Source organism: Martes martes (assembly GCF_963455335.1).
Source record: "Martes martes genome assembly, chromosome: 9".
Lineage (NCBI taxonomy): Eukaryota > Metazoa > Chordata > Mammalia > Carnivora > Mustelidae > Martes > Martes martes.
This window is the reverse complement of record NC_137896.1, coordinates 41,288,202-41,303,322: the sequence shown is the minus strand read 5'-3', so window position 1 is coordinate 41,303,322 and position 15,121 is coordinate 41,288,202. Positions and strand designations below refer to the sequence as shown.

The window sequence follows — 15,121 nt, the reverse complement described above, 5'->3', positions numbered from 1 at the left end:
TACTCCTTCTCATCTGCTCTTCACATCTCCTATCACTCCAAAGATTAAAAATATTCACCAATTCCAAAGCACTTCAAGATAAAGTCCATATTCATTAACAGAGCAGAGAAGGCCCTATATCATCTGAACCAACCTACTTTTCCAGATTCGTCTTCTACCACTGGCAACTGTTTTACTCACTCATACCTTTTAGAAAGCAATGTGGTCATTTACAGTAAGAGCCTTAAAATAATCCAAACCCTTTGACACTTTAACCCAGTAAGCCCACTTCAAGGATTTTATTCTGGGGGAATAATCTGCACAATATAAAAAACCAGACAGTTTAAATAAACGAAAACAGGAAAACTGCAAAGAGAAGCATAGTACATCCACAAGATGGTTTCTGATGCAGCTATCAAAATCATGCTTATTGAAAGTTTCTAAAGACATGGAGGAAACATTACTTGAAGGGAAAAAAGAAAGCAAATAATAAAGTTTTAGTACAGTATTTCTCCACTATATAACACGGTATAGGAAAAGGAAAGAATTTTATCTCTAACAGTGGGAATCTAAGTCATTTTTATCTTCTCTCTAGTCTCCTTTATTTTCTAAGTTTTCTATGAGCATATTTTTTTTTAAAGATTTTATTTATTTGACAGAGAGGGATCACAAGTAGGCAGAGAGGCAGGCAGAGAGAGAGGAAGGGAAGCAGGCTGCCCACTGAGCTGAGAGCCCCACTGGGATCATGACCTGAGCCGAAGGCAGAAGCTTTAACCCACTGAGCCACCCAGGCGCCCCTCTATGAGCATATTTTTAAAATTAGAAATATAGACACACACACACACACAAACTTTTTGATTCAGTGACTGCATAACCAGAACTGCATTTTGAAGAATACTGCAAATGCAGGCAAAGATTTATGCACAAAAATGACAGCACATTCTCTCTTTTTTTCACCATAGTGGTACGTATGGTTGACTGTTCCATGCAATGTTTTCTCACAAGACTTTCAAGATCACGCTATTCCCGGCCAAGAAACAAAAGCAGAATCGATCCATTCCCCAGTGGATTCAGATAAAAACTGGCAATAAAGTCAGGTACAATTCCAAGAGGAGGCACCGGAGAAGAACCAAGCAGGGTCTACAAGAGACTGCGCAGGAGAAGGCACACATATTTATGCAGCATGAAAGGCACATGCTCATATCCTATCACTCTGTAAACATCACTACTATCTGAAGAGCAGACTTTTTTTTTTAAGATTTTATTTATTTGAGACAGAATGTGAGGGAGAGAGAGAGAGCATGAGCAGACTCGATCCCAGGACCCTGGGACCCTGACCGGAGCCAAAGGCAGATGCTTAACCCACTGAGCCACCCAGGTGCCCAACAACGGCATGTTTTATCAGGAAAATGATTTTTCTCTTTTACTATGCTTCCATCCCAGTAGATTGGTTCAGTAATAAATGTGTGAGACCTTTTGTTTTTTTGGGGGGAGGGCATTAGTTACAGTCATGGATTTAAATTTAAAAGGGGGATGTATTTAATACCATTACTGTACATGCATGATACCATTAAAAATTTTGAGGTTTTTATAGATGTGTTTACTATGCCATAAAATTTTACCCACTTAAAAGTATAAGTTCAGTGGATTTTAGTATATTCACAAAGTTGTACATCCATCATAATCTAATCTTAGAACATTCTGAATACCCCGAAAAGAAACTCTGTACTGAGTGTCACTCCTCTTTTCCACTTTCACCCACCTCAGACCGATAACACTAATTTCCTTCCTGTCTCTTGAGATCTACCTATCCCAGATATTGTATATAAATGGAATTCTATAATATGTAGTCATTTTTTTGACTGGTTTCTTTTACTCAACATATTTTCAAGATTCATCCATGCTGTAGCAAAAATCAGTACTTCATTTCTTTTTATTGCCAAATAATATTCTATTATAGGGATATTCTGTATTTTTTCTATCCAATCATCAACTGATGGAAATCTGGGTTGTTTCCACTTTGGGGCTACTATGGGGATGCTATTATGTATACTCATGTACAGATTTTTATATAGATATGTCCTTTTACTTGGTATGTAACTAGGAGTGAAAGTGCTGGGTCAATGGCAATTCCCAAGTTTAACTTCTTAAGAACTGCCAAAATATTTTCCACAAATGGCTACACCATTTTACTTTCCCACCAGCAACACATACGGATTCCTACTTTTCCACAGCCTTGCCAACATTTATTACTACTGTCTTTTTTATTATAGCCATCCCAGTGGATATACAGTAGTACCTCATTATGATTTTGATTTTTATTTCCCTAATGGCTAAAGATTTTGAACATGCTTTCATGTGCTTATTGACTATTTGTATATCTTCCTATGGAAATGACTATCCAAAGCCTTTGTCTGTGACTGGATTGCCTTTTTACTGAGTTGAGAAAGTCCTTGATATATTCTGGATACAAATTCCTTGTCAGGTATGATTTGCAAATATTTTCTCCCATTCCACTGGTTGTCTTCTTATTTTCTTGATGGTGTTCTTTGATGCAAAAAAGTCTGTAATTCTAATAAGAGTCCAACTGATGTTTTTCTTTTGTCACTCATGCTCTTGCCTACAAATGCCAAGAAACCTGTCCAAAGTCCTCCTCCAAAACATCTGCCTAACCTAAACTCACCAAGATTTATGCCTATGTTTTCTTTTAGGAGTTATACAGCTTTAGCTCTTACACTGAGGTCTAGGAGCCATTCCGAATTTAATTCTGTATATAGCCATTCCGAATTAAATTCTGTATATAGTGTGAAGCAGAGACCCAAATCCATTCTTTTACATGTGGATATCCAGTTGTACTAGCATCGCTTGTTAAATACACAATTTTGCCACTGAATTAGCTTGGCACCCCTGTCACATTGGGATATGAGAAGTAAAGGATATAAAACGGTTACAGATGAACTCAACTACGTGAGAAAAATCTGGATATTCACTGTCTCGCTTACTTCCATTACAGTACTTATTACAATCTGCAATTATCTTATTCATTTGTTTACTTCTTACCTGTCTCCCCCATTAGAATGTATACTTCATAGGGACAGGGACTTTGTCTTGTATACTGTTGAATCTCCAAAGCCTACCACAGTACCTGGTTCCTAAAAGGCACCAAACAATAATTTACTAAAAGAATGAGCATATATTTAACATGATCTGGAAAAGAAAGCACTGAATGTTAGTACTTTCGTTGAAACTGCCATTATAACTAAGTTTTTCTTAGTGTTTTACAATCTACATACATTATTACTATAATCAGATAAGAAATTAAGGTATTTTTAAAATGTATAACACATCTAGATCATTTGTTATTCCTCAAAGTTCTAAGAACCTCAATTTTTGCCAAACTATTTTATTTTCACTCCTTTTATAGTCCCCAGCACAATGACACCACCAGCTACCTAATAGCTCAGGTCTAAATCTTAAGAGTAAGTTATCCTTGATAACTTTCTCTTATGCCACACACCCAAATTATCAGTAAGTCCCATCAGCTCTACCTCCAAAATATATATTCAATCTAATCACTTCTCATTATCCCACTACTAACAATCCTAATCCAAGCTACCACCATCAACTGGATGAATAACAGCAATGGTCTCAATCAGTTCTTGTCCCCACTTGCACATCTCCACAGGAATAAATCATATCTCATTCCACTACTTAACACCTTCATACCCTCCCACCACCACACACCCATTAGCTTCTTAGAACAATCAAAATAAAATTCAAATTCCTCACCTTGGCCTATAGGTTCTTCCTGTTCCAGCTCTTGCCTGTGACCCATTTCCTACTTTTCTATCCCCCTTTTACTGAATTCCAGCTACACAAACCTTTTTTTGTCCCTGGCATGTCAAGCTCATTCTCTTCTCAAGGTTTTTTACTTACAGAGTTCCCTTCTGCCTGAAATGCTCCACACGTGGCTATTTCCTGTCATGCAAGTCTTAGCTCAAATGTCACCTCCTAAGAGACCTTTCCTAACAATCTGGCTAAAAGGAGCCAACTCTTCTAGTACTCCCTATTGATTACATTATTTTCTTCATACCTCTTAACAATTCTGACATGATCTTACCATTTTCTTTGTTTTTTTTCCTCTCTCTCCCCCCTCAGCACATCAGGATTAACTTCCACAAGGAAAGGACTTTTTTAGTACTAAATCTCTAGGACCTAGATAAGTCCTTGGCATATAATAATTTCCTCAATTATTTATGGAATAAATGGTTGCTATTCTAAACCTGGCAGGCAACGAAAAACTATTTGATTCTACATTAATTTCTTCAGAAACAATACTAAGAGCGGAAGACAAGATACTTTACAAGATACATTAAGAAATCACCTGAGATATCACCACCTCACACCAGTCAGAATGGCTGCATCCCACCCCCACCCCCCCAAAAAAGCAAGGAATAACAAATGTTGGCAAGGATGTTGTGAAAAAGGAACCCTTATGTATTATTGGTGGGAACGCAAACTGGTGTAGCCACTATGGAAAACAGTTTGGAGGTCCCTCAAGAAAGTAAAGATACAACCCAGTAACTCCACTTCTGGGTATTTACCAGAAGAAAACAAAAGTACTAATTCAAAAGAAACATGCACCTCTATGTCTAGTGCAACATTATCTACAATAGCCAAGATATGCAAACAATGTAAGTAGCCACTAACAGATAAATGGATAAAAAAGATGTGGTATATATACACACACACACAATAAAATATTACTCCACCATGCAAAAGAATGAAATCGTGTCATTCCTGACAAGGCTGGTCCTATAGGGTACTATACTAAGTGAAGTTAAGTCAGACAGGAAAAAACAAATACCATATGATTTCACTTATATGTGGAATCCAAAAAAACCAGAAAACAAAACAAAACAAAACAAAAACAGAAACTGATTCATAAATACAGAAAACAAACTGGTGGCTGCCAGACGGGAGGGGGACAGAGATGGGTACAATAGGTGAAGGTGATTAAGAGGCACAAACTTGCGGTTATAAAGTAAGGCAGTTTGTAAAGTATAGCATAGGGAATACAGTCAATAACTTTGTATGATGACAGATGGTAGCCACTTAGAGTGAACATTTCGTAACATATATAATTGTCAAATCATTACATTATACACCTGCAACTAATGTAATACTGCATGTCAACTATACTTCAATTTTTAAAAAGTTAAGTCACCTGAAAAATAAAATTTAAAAGCTGATCATAAAAAGATGATCATATATAATCCAAATAAAATTAGTTTAAAGAAATAATAAAACAACTGGAAATATGTTCTAATACAATCCTTCCACCCTTTTAATTTATCTACAATTGCTGAAGCATGTGTCAGAATACAAAGAAAAAAGACAGTTTAATTTGGATCTAAAGTTGTTTAATGTCATTTCATACAACATTGATAAGCACTTTACGATATACCAGGCATTATCTTTAAACTACTTACACGCATCATCCAAACTGTCATGATGGTAGGTACACCCATTGGAGGAATGATGAAATTGAGGCATAGAATAATCAGTAACTTACCTAAAGCCATGTAGTTAGTAGATAGAGCCAGGACTCAAAAACCCTTGGCAGCCCCATTCTGAGCCCATGCTCTTAACCACTTCTCAATACAGTTTAACAGAAATGGCAACAATACATACCTACCTCATTTGGTTGCTACAAGGATTGACTGAGAGAAGGTTTAACCCAATGTCAGACAGAGAATACTTGTAAGTTCTCTAAGGCATGACTTCTTGTTCTTTCATTTGTTAGGCTTCCAAGTGCTTTTCTATGGTTGAGGATACCTCAATGAACATCAAATACCATTAAGTTTCACTTTTTAGCTGGGGAGGAGAAGAGGGAGAGAATCTAAAGCAGGGTCCAAGTCCAGCACGGGGCCCAATTCCAGGCTTGATCTGATGACCCCTGACATCATGACCTAAGCCGAAATCAAGATTAGGACGCTTTACCAACTGAGCCACCCAGGCACCCCCATTCAATTTCATTTTTAAGGGAAGAAAGGGAACTAGTATTTATTGAGGGGTTTCCTGTGTGCCAGAATTATTTTAAAGATACTACTCTAATACTACTTGCCTTATCTCAAAGGATTTTCATTGTTAAGACTCAAATCAAATTATAATGCGGTATACAAAGGGGAGGTACTATTCAATTAGTTTAGTACTTAAAACTCAACTTCCGGGGCGCCTGAGTGGCTCAGTGGGTTGGGCCGCTGCCTTCAGCTCAGGTCATGGTCCCAGGGTCCTGGGATGGAGTCCCACATCGGGTTCTCCGCTCCGCAGGGAGCCTGCTTCCTCCTCTCTCTCTCTCTGCCTGCCTCTCTGCCTATTTGTGACCTCTGTCTGTCAGATAAATAAACAAAATATTAAAAAAAAAAACAAAAAACCTCAATTTCCATTATACTAAAAAAAAAAAGTGTAAAAAGAAAGTATAAAAATTAAGGAAATCCAAATCCATGGGAACCTGTCATAATTACAAATGCCCTCTCAATCACTCATTCATGATCTTTTGGGAACATGAGTTGTGGGTCTACCATGAGAGGCATTTTGCTATTGAGATTCACAAACCTTATTTTAAGGAGATCAATCTAGTTCTACAAAATATCTCAATAAGTGCTATAAAAGGAATTCACGTGCTATCTCTGTACTCCTTCTTAGGTATGTGCAGAAATGCAGAGGATTAACACAGTGCTGGCACCCAAATTAACTTCCCTTTACAAATTAAATAGACTAATCCACAAAGTCTGAGGCTGGCCACTAACCATATGTGGTTTAGTGAGTCGATTAAATGTGGCCAGTGTGATTAAGGAACTGCACGTTTAAATTATATTTTAATTAACTTAAATTTTAAATTATCAATTCCATTACTGGAAAATTTGTAAGCATCTTTTGAGCAACTCAGGTTATGTGAATCTTTTTCAACTGTAAAATGTATATCTAAATACATATCGAATATTTCCAATGAAAACTGAGCATCTGAATTGAGATGTGCTATAACTGTAAAATACATACTGGATTTCAAATAATTTATATATATTGTGAAAATAATGTGAAGTGTCTAATTTTTATACTGATTAAATGTGGATATACTGAGCTGTATAAATTTCACCTTGTTTTTGTACTTTTTTAGTGGGTCTGATAGAAGATTTAAAAGTACACATGTAACTTGCATTTTATTACTATTCGACAGTACTGGCCTAAAGATTACCTACAACACTCCTTCTTTTTTTAAGATTTTATTTATTCATTTGACAGATTCAGACAGAGAGAACACAAGCAGGGAGAGTGGGAGAGGGAGAAGCTGGCTTCCCGCCAAGCAGGGAGCCCGATGTGGGGCTCGATCCCAGGACCATGGGATCATGACCTGAGCCGCAGGCAGCTGCCCAACCAACCGAGCCAGTCACCCAGGTGCCCTTACCTGCAACATTCCTGAAACAAGTTTTCAGTGATATGAGAATTCCTCAGAGTTCCAGAGCTTCAAAAATTGACATAACAGATGGTTTCCTAGCAAACCGAAGGAGTCTTACCTGTATCTGCCTGAGCTTTAGTTTTAGCTCTATCATGACATGAAAATTCCACCACCATCAAAAAAAACTGTGGACTCTGAGAAACAAAGGGTTTTGGAGGGGAGGGGGATGGGGGATTGGGAGGGCCTGGTGGGGGGTATTAAGGAGGGCATGTACTGCATGGAGCACTGGGTGTGGTGCATAAACAATGAATCTTGGAACGCTGAAAAAATAAAGTAAAATTTTAAAAAATGTATCACATGAAACCATTTTAAAATACAGGTTGATGATTTTTTTTTCTGTGAAAAAGCTAATACAGGAATAGGGGTAGGAAATTCATCTTTCTTTTCTGTGATAAGGCAAACAGGAGTAAAAACCTATAAAGTGATACAAAAATGTTGAAAAGAGTAAAGAGTCTTTTGTTGTAATCCGGAAGAATACAATGACAAATTAGTTTTAATGTAGGGTTCCTGCCTTAGCAGGCACTGAAGTTTGTCTTTGAAGGGCTCATCGTATACCCTGTTGCAACAGAACCAGAGTTCTTTGACACTCCTCTCTCATGTATTTTTTTTTTTAAAAAGGCCAAGGGGGCGCGTGGGCGGCTCAGTGGGTCAGAGCCTCTGCCTTTGGCTTGGGTCATAGTCCCGAGGTCCTGGGATCGAGGCCCGAATCCGGCTCTCTGCTCGGTGGGAGGTCGGCTTCTTCCTCTCTCTCTCTGTCTGCCTCTCTGCCTACTTATGATCTCTGACAATTAAATAAATAAAAAATCTTAAAAAAAAAAAAAAAGGCCAAAATCTCAGCTCTTCGTCTCAATTTTAATCGCATTTTTACTCAAATTATTTGCTTTTTAAAGTTCTACACAAAAAAACTGATTCTTCAATTTTATCTTTTTCAAGATTTTATTTATTTATTTGTCAGAGAGAGAGAGAGAGAGAGAGCGTGCGCGCGTGCACACGTACAAGCAGGCAGAGTGGCAGGCAGAGGCAGAGAGAGAAGCAGGCTCCCCAACAAGCAAGGAGCCGAACTCGGGACTCCATCCGAGTACCTAGGATCATGACTGGAGCCTAAGGCAGTGGCTTAACCACTGAGCCACTCAGGCGTTGCTGATTCTTCAATTTTAACATACAAAGCAAATCACCGAATTGGGTAAACAACACATAAGCATTACAATGTCAGCTACTAGAAAACTTTTAAAGATTTAAGAATCACTCCAGATTAAAAACTACTCAACTCTGTGGGGGATCCTTACACAGAAGACTCCAAAATGAATTAAGTAACTAGTTTGCAAAGTATTACTAAAATGAACCAATCTGATGTTTATTTTGCTATAATTCTCCCAACATAAAATATCAAGAAAAATGAACAGCAGCACAATTCCAAGGGAAAAATCACTTCCAAAGTCAAGGTAAAGAGGCAGGGAAAGACGAAAGCCTGTGATTAAGATATTTCTCAAGTGTTAGGTATAAATCTTTGTGTGTGTCTTTCAAGGACAATGTAGAGACAAAATGCTATAAGAGAAGGAAGCTCAAAATACTTAAATAACAATCTATTTTCTTTATTAGGATCTGTGGTTTTGGTATGCAAATTGCAAACAATACAATAAAGAGATTAGGCCTAATTATTGAGAGACCAGAGCTTTGCTCTTAAGATAGTATGTGTTAAATCCGGTTTTTCCGGGGCGCCTGGGAGGCTCAGTGGGTTAAAGCCTCTGCCTTCGCTCGGGTCATGATTCCAGGGTCCTGGGATCGAGCCCCTCATCCGGCTCTCTGCTCAGCAGGGAGCCTGCTTCCCCCTCTCTCTTTCTCTGCCTGCATCTCTGCCTACTTGTGATCTCAGTCTGTCAAATAAATAAATTCTTAAGTAAATAAATAATAAATAAATCTGGTTTTTCCACTTTCAAGACTTTTTTTCTAATTTCAAATACTGTGTTCATCTCAAAGATCTTAGATATTACTGAAATAAATAAAGTTACATTAACATAAAAATGAAAATGTCTGGAGTCTTCCTAGATAGTAAGTTAAACACCAGCTTAATTCAAACCAATTCTATTGGTGAATAGTCATAATTATTTGTTTTGCTTTGCTTTTTTAACAGATTTTCCTTTTTTAGGGACATTTTAAGCTCACACCAAAATTGAGCAGAAAGCACAGAGATTTCCCATATATCTCCAGGGCTCGTTTGTTTTTAACATTTGGCTGGATTAATTACCCAAGAAAAAGAAGAATAAAGCAGAGGATGTTAATCTCCATGGCCTCTAGCAAAGATGGAACTCTATCCTGGATCACTGTATTCTTCCACCACCAGGATCTGACCATGGCAAGTGGCTAAAATTAAAATTAAGGGTATTTAACCTCTGTTACTTAGCAGCTTGAGAGGTATGCAAAGAAATGGAGGTTCCAGAGAAGGATATCAGTCCTCTATGCACTTCTGACACTGGCAATCACGTTTTTATAGATTTTCTTTTAACGATGGATTTACTTTAGGACTCCACAAGTAAGCCTAGATGAAGATGTGATGAGTATTTACATAATGTCTGCAATAAGCATAAAAAGATACTTTACTACTAATCAGAGAAATGCAAATTAAAAGAATAAGATGCCATTTCACACCCATCAGATTGGCAAAGGTTTCAAGACTCATAATACCAAGTGGTAAAAAGAGATGGAGAAACAGGCTGATAAATGTAGCTGATGGGATGCAAACTAGAATCACCTGTAGGAGAGTAAAAAATACATACTCGCACCCTCCCATCCAGGCTTCCACTCTAGGTCTACAGCAAAAACACATTCACTAGCGCTACATATGTAATAACATAACATAACATAACATAAAACATAGAAACCATCTATTGCAAAACTGAGCAGATAAAAAAAGATTAAAGCATGAAAAACTGGGGAAATGTTCATCAACAGGGAAATAGATAAAATTGCAGAGTCATACAAACTACTCAGCAGTGAATATAAAGAACCACAGCAACGGCTAAAACCAAAATTCATCCCCCTCCCCCAAAAAACTCACCAAGGTTAATTTTTTTAAGTTTCAAAAGGATATATAAAGCACAGCATTTATATGAAATTTAAAAACACATCAAAACAATATATATTACTACAGATGCATACATACATAGCTAAAAATATGGAAATATCAATGAGAATGAAATATATTAACTTCAGCTGACTATGTTAATCACCTGAGCTTTGTGTTCCTAGGAAGCGGTAATGGTTAAGAAATCCACCCCCATCATTTTGAGTTTTGGGAAACTGGTAACAAAAAGATCCTGCCCTTGTTTATTGTGATAAGACCTGTCCCTACAGTTCCTCAAGACTCCTGGTTTTAACTGCCCCAGGTCCTTTTCCTTTTTTCTGAGACATTCTTTATTAATTAATGTTCTCCCAATTGCAATAGCCTGAAAAAAAAAATCATCTCCTTAATTGGCCAGTACATTACGTCTTTGACACAGGAGTGGTTATCTCTGGGGAAAGAAGAAAATGGGATGAGGAAGAAGATGCAGATTTAGCTGTAATGGTAACATAGGAACCTGAAATATGGCAAAAAGTTATTTTCTTTTTTCATAAAAAAGGACCTGTTATTCTGTGTACCTTTCTGCTTAAAATGTTTCAAAATTAATTTGTAAATTATTAAAACAATGTGCAGTCAAAAAAGGTCACAAGTCAGTCAATTCTTTGCAGTCTGTTTTTTCACGTTAAATAAGCACATGAATGAACACATGCCCAACCTATTCCATTAGGCTGCTGTAAGTAAATGTGTTTTTCCTCATCATCAAGTGATAGAATTTGTAATTCATTCTGGGCCAATTAGCTGTGTTTGTCACAGCAGAGTTCTGACTAGGGCAAGGCTGAATTATCTCATAGACTTTTATTATTTCAGGGGCAAGACTACACTCCTACTTCCAGAGAGCCATATAGAATACTGTAAATGTCATACACCATTGGTTACAAGAAGCACTAGGCAAGTATGTGTAGTATCTCGATCCATACCCAACAAAAGAACTACTGAGCAGATAACCCTAGGAACTTAATGGTGATCTTTCTATATATACACACATCAAAAGTTTTGTTTGGAGTGGGTAGATGTGCAGGACAGGCTTTTTTTTCCCCCCCCCACTGTGAAGTGAGAGTTTGAAAACATGAAATCTCATCTTAAAGTGCCCAAAGGTGATCTTTCGAGTTGGTTTCAAATTGCTTTTATTCCCAAGTGCTTCCAGAAGGCTTGGTGAGTACCAGGAAGTGATTTTGTTAATGCAGAACCAACCCATCAGCAGCTAAAAATCTTTTTTTTTTTTTCTGAGAAAGAAAGAATGCAAGTTGGGGGGCGGGGGTGAGCGGCAGAGAGAGGGAGGGAGAGGTAGGGAAGGGGAGAGAGAGAGAATCTTAACCAAGCTCTCGCCCAGCCCAACTTGGGGCTGGATCTCACAGCCCAGAGATCACCGCTTGAGCCAAAACCAAGATTTGGATACTTAACCAACAGAGCCACCCCTAAAATTTAACCTTAGCAAACAAACAAAAACTTCAGAAACTTGGAACCCCAGTTTCAAATTGAGAGGTAAAGTGCTAAAATCTGGTATAATAAAACAACTTTCAATCTTCATAATACTCTCTAACAGCTGACACTGAAAGGAGATGGTCTGTGCCAACAAGGCTAAATACAAGAGTAATCTTTACAAGTGATCAGTCTATATTCTGAACTCTATTTGCAAGCATTCAAATAAGAGCTTCTAAGGTCTTCCTGACTTCCCTAAGGCCAACAGGTCAAAATACATCTGGAATCCACTTATCTTTGCTAATTTTTAGTTCTCCTCCCCCAAGAACCAGTAAATAAAAAACACACCCTTCCTTCATTTTATTTGAATGCATAGAAATAATGGAAGTTAAGCTTGAACTAAAATTTAAGGATTTAACCAAAGTTAAAATGCTTGGTCCTGTTTTCAAATAAAAGATAAAGTGTGTATTATAGAAACTCAAAATTAAAAAAAATGTCAAATCAAAAGAACCTAAAGCAGGCTCCAGCCCACTTCAAAGCATTCATCAGAGTAGATGGTCTTAATTTTATGAGAACTCAAACCCTTAGATTTAAGTCTTTTAATGTAAAGTAGTATATACATGTATAATCTTACAGAGATTTAAAGAAGTCTTAAGATGCTGCTCCTCCTTGTAGCTTACAGAATTAAACCAAAGAAAAACGGAAAACTGAACACTATCAAATTCCTACCGCATCTCTTTAGTCATCAAGAAACTACTAACCGTTTAATCTCTTTTCTTTTCTTTACTACCTTAAGAAAACCAAAATTGTCATTCAGAGAAAACATTTTGTATGCCAGTAAACTGGTACCAACTGCTTCCAGGCAGACAGATGCAAAACAGTGTAATATTTCTAGCAAAGTCTGGTAAGCCTTTGCCTGCTGCAAATCATTGACCAAAAATGGTAACAGCGAGTGCAGGCTAAAGAAAATGACAAAACGTTCTACTTGATCGTCCAGTTAAGAATACTATTTTAAGGCAAATTAGAGACAGTTTAGAGGGGAAACTATGTAAATTAAGCCAAGTGCCCATCACCTAGAAGATAGTAAACATATTTACTTTTAATGACTAGGATAATTCAATGGGCTTTTAAAAAGTTTTTCATTCGCTTTTATTAGCATCCCAGCATCATGCCCACTCCTCGCACGCTAAGTTCTGGCAGAGCCAAACTGTTCACAGGTAAAGAAAATTTCTAACCATACATGGAGAGATCGGGTAGGGAAGGGTTAAAAGAGCCACTGCCAAGCTTGACAAGCACAAGAGTGCTGCTGGAAGCTGATTGCCAGATACGACAAACAAAGCGGCTGCGAGGCCACCCCGTTCTTAATCAGACCAGGGTCAGGCTCGTGGTGATCATTCCGCTCTCTAGGGTTGTTCAATAAAGGCCTTATTTTCCTTAATGAGATGGACCGACCTCACGGGCCGAAACTCGCACGAGTCACTGACGGCCTCGACGCCCGGCTTTGGGAAAGCTGCGCCAACAGGGCCCGCGAGGGATTCCGACGCCCCCCACCCCGGGATGGCGGACTCCCGGTCAACTGCACCGAGGGTGTGGCGGTGCTCGGCCCCGGCAGGTCGTCCCCAGGCCTGGGCCGGTGGAACCGCGGGGACCATGCTCCCGCCCGCGGCCTCGCAGAAGCTGCGAGCGACGCATCGGCCAGGAGCCGCCCAAGGAGCCGGGGTCCCAGCAGGTCCGCGAGCGGTGGAAGCCCAGAGACCTTTCCCTGCCCGGGGGCTGCAGCTTGGCCTTCGTTCCCCCATCCCCCGGGCAGGGTCGCGCATGCCGCCCCTCAGCCCCGACCCCCACCGCGCCCCGGCGCCCGGGCCGCGCCAGCCCACGCCTCGGGCTCCCTCCCACTCACCATCTTCGCCGCGGCGGTCGCAGTGACGCGGGAGGGGGAGCTTGCCGGCGCCGACTCTGCAGGGCGTCCTTCTCACAGCAGAGGGACCGAGAGACCCAGCGAGCAGGCGACGCGAGGCGCGAGCCTACCAGCGGGCGGGTGCGCGGGCGCGCGCCTCGGACCCAAACGCGACTGCGCACGTCACGCGCTGCCTGCCGTTGCTACGCAACCGGCCGGCCGGGCAGCGCCCCGCCCAGAGAGCAAACGGAGGGTTCTGCCTCACGTTCCGAAGACGAGGGAACTGGGCCCTCCTTTCATCAGCTCGGGCATGTGAGGGTGGGTCTTCCCTTATCTACTAGGGACGAGGAGACAAAGCTTGGGCTGGCACCTGCCGGCGAGGAACCGGCAAAGGATCAGACGGGGCTGGGGACCCTAATTCCCGACCGGAGGGCGGGGTCACGTGGCGCCCCGCCCACAGCGCTGCGGCAGCCCTAACATGGAAGTAGCCACCTGCCCAGGTGTGCGCCGCGCTGGGGGCGGGGCCTGAGAGGAATCTGGGGGTAGGACGCGAGGGGGGGCGGCGGGGAGGACGCGGCGGGGGGCGGGGGGCGGGGCGGGTGGAGGGGAGAGGAGGGGAAGAAGTGGGGAACCAGGGTGGGCGGCTTCCCGGGAGCAGGAGACCGGAGGGCCGACGGGAGGGAGCCCAGGCTCCGGCCGCGGCCGGGAGAACACATCCCGCATTTTTTACCTACTTTGGTGCGATTCCCGCCATCCTCCCCTGATTGGCCCAGCCGACCACGTCGGGCCTTCGCGTGAGGGAAAAATCTGCACATTTTTCCTTCTAACCGAGGCGCCCGTGGCCATTCAGAGTGCTCTGTGAGTCACTGCTAATTTCAGGTCTGGAAAAAACAAGGAGTGATTTATTTATCTTTGGGAACGGCCCGGGGAAGGAGGCCCGGCGGTCCACAGGGGTGTGGCTGGGAAACGGTAGAGTTTTCCTGGGACGGTGGCGCCAGCCCCGCCGGTCCGTTTTGGGGGCTTTTAATTTGGGGTTGGGTTTTTTTAAATGGGCGGTTACATCAGAAACACAGTTTTGAGAGGGCTAAAAGGAATCCCAGTGTTTTTCCTGAAGGCGTTTTTTGTGGGCAGTAAAGGGTACAGAAAGAATTTACAACTGGGATAATTACTTAAAGTTTTACTTAATTTA

General features: G+C 40.7%; 1 protein-coding gene across 2 annotated transcripts in view; it reads right to left on the bottom strand.

Moving 5' to 3' along the window:
• The window catches only part of DSTN (destrin, actin depolymerizing factor), a 39,983-nt gene extending 25,168 nt beyond the window's left edge, over positions 1-14,815 (bottom strand). Inside the window, exon 1 of one of the 2 annotated variants that reach the window (XM_080814496.1) lies at positions 14,667-14,815. In XM_080814496.1, the coding sequence (XP_080670622.1) occupies positions 14,667-14,747 (81 nt within the window). In that variant the 5' untranslated portion in view covers positions 14,748-14,815. Of the gene's footprint in view, positions 1-13,935; positions 14,058-14,666 lie in introns of those variants that run through there. The other variant, XM_080814497.1, reaches the window with a different exon arrangement.
• Between the last annotated feature and the right edge of the window lie 306 nt (positions 14,816-15,121).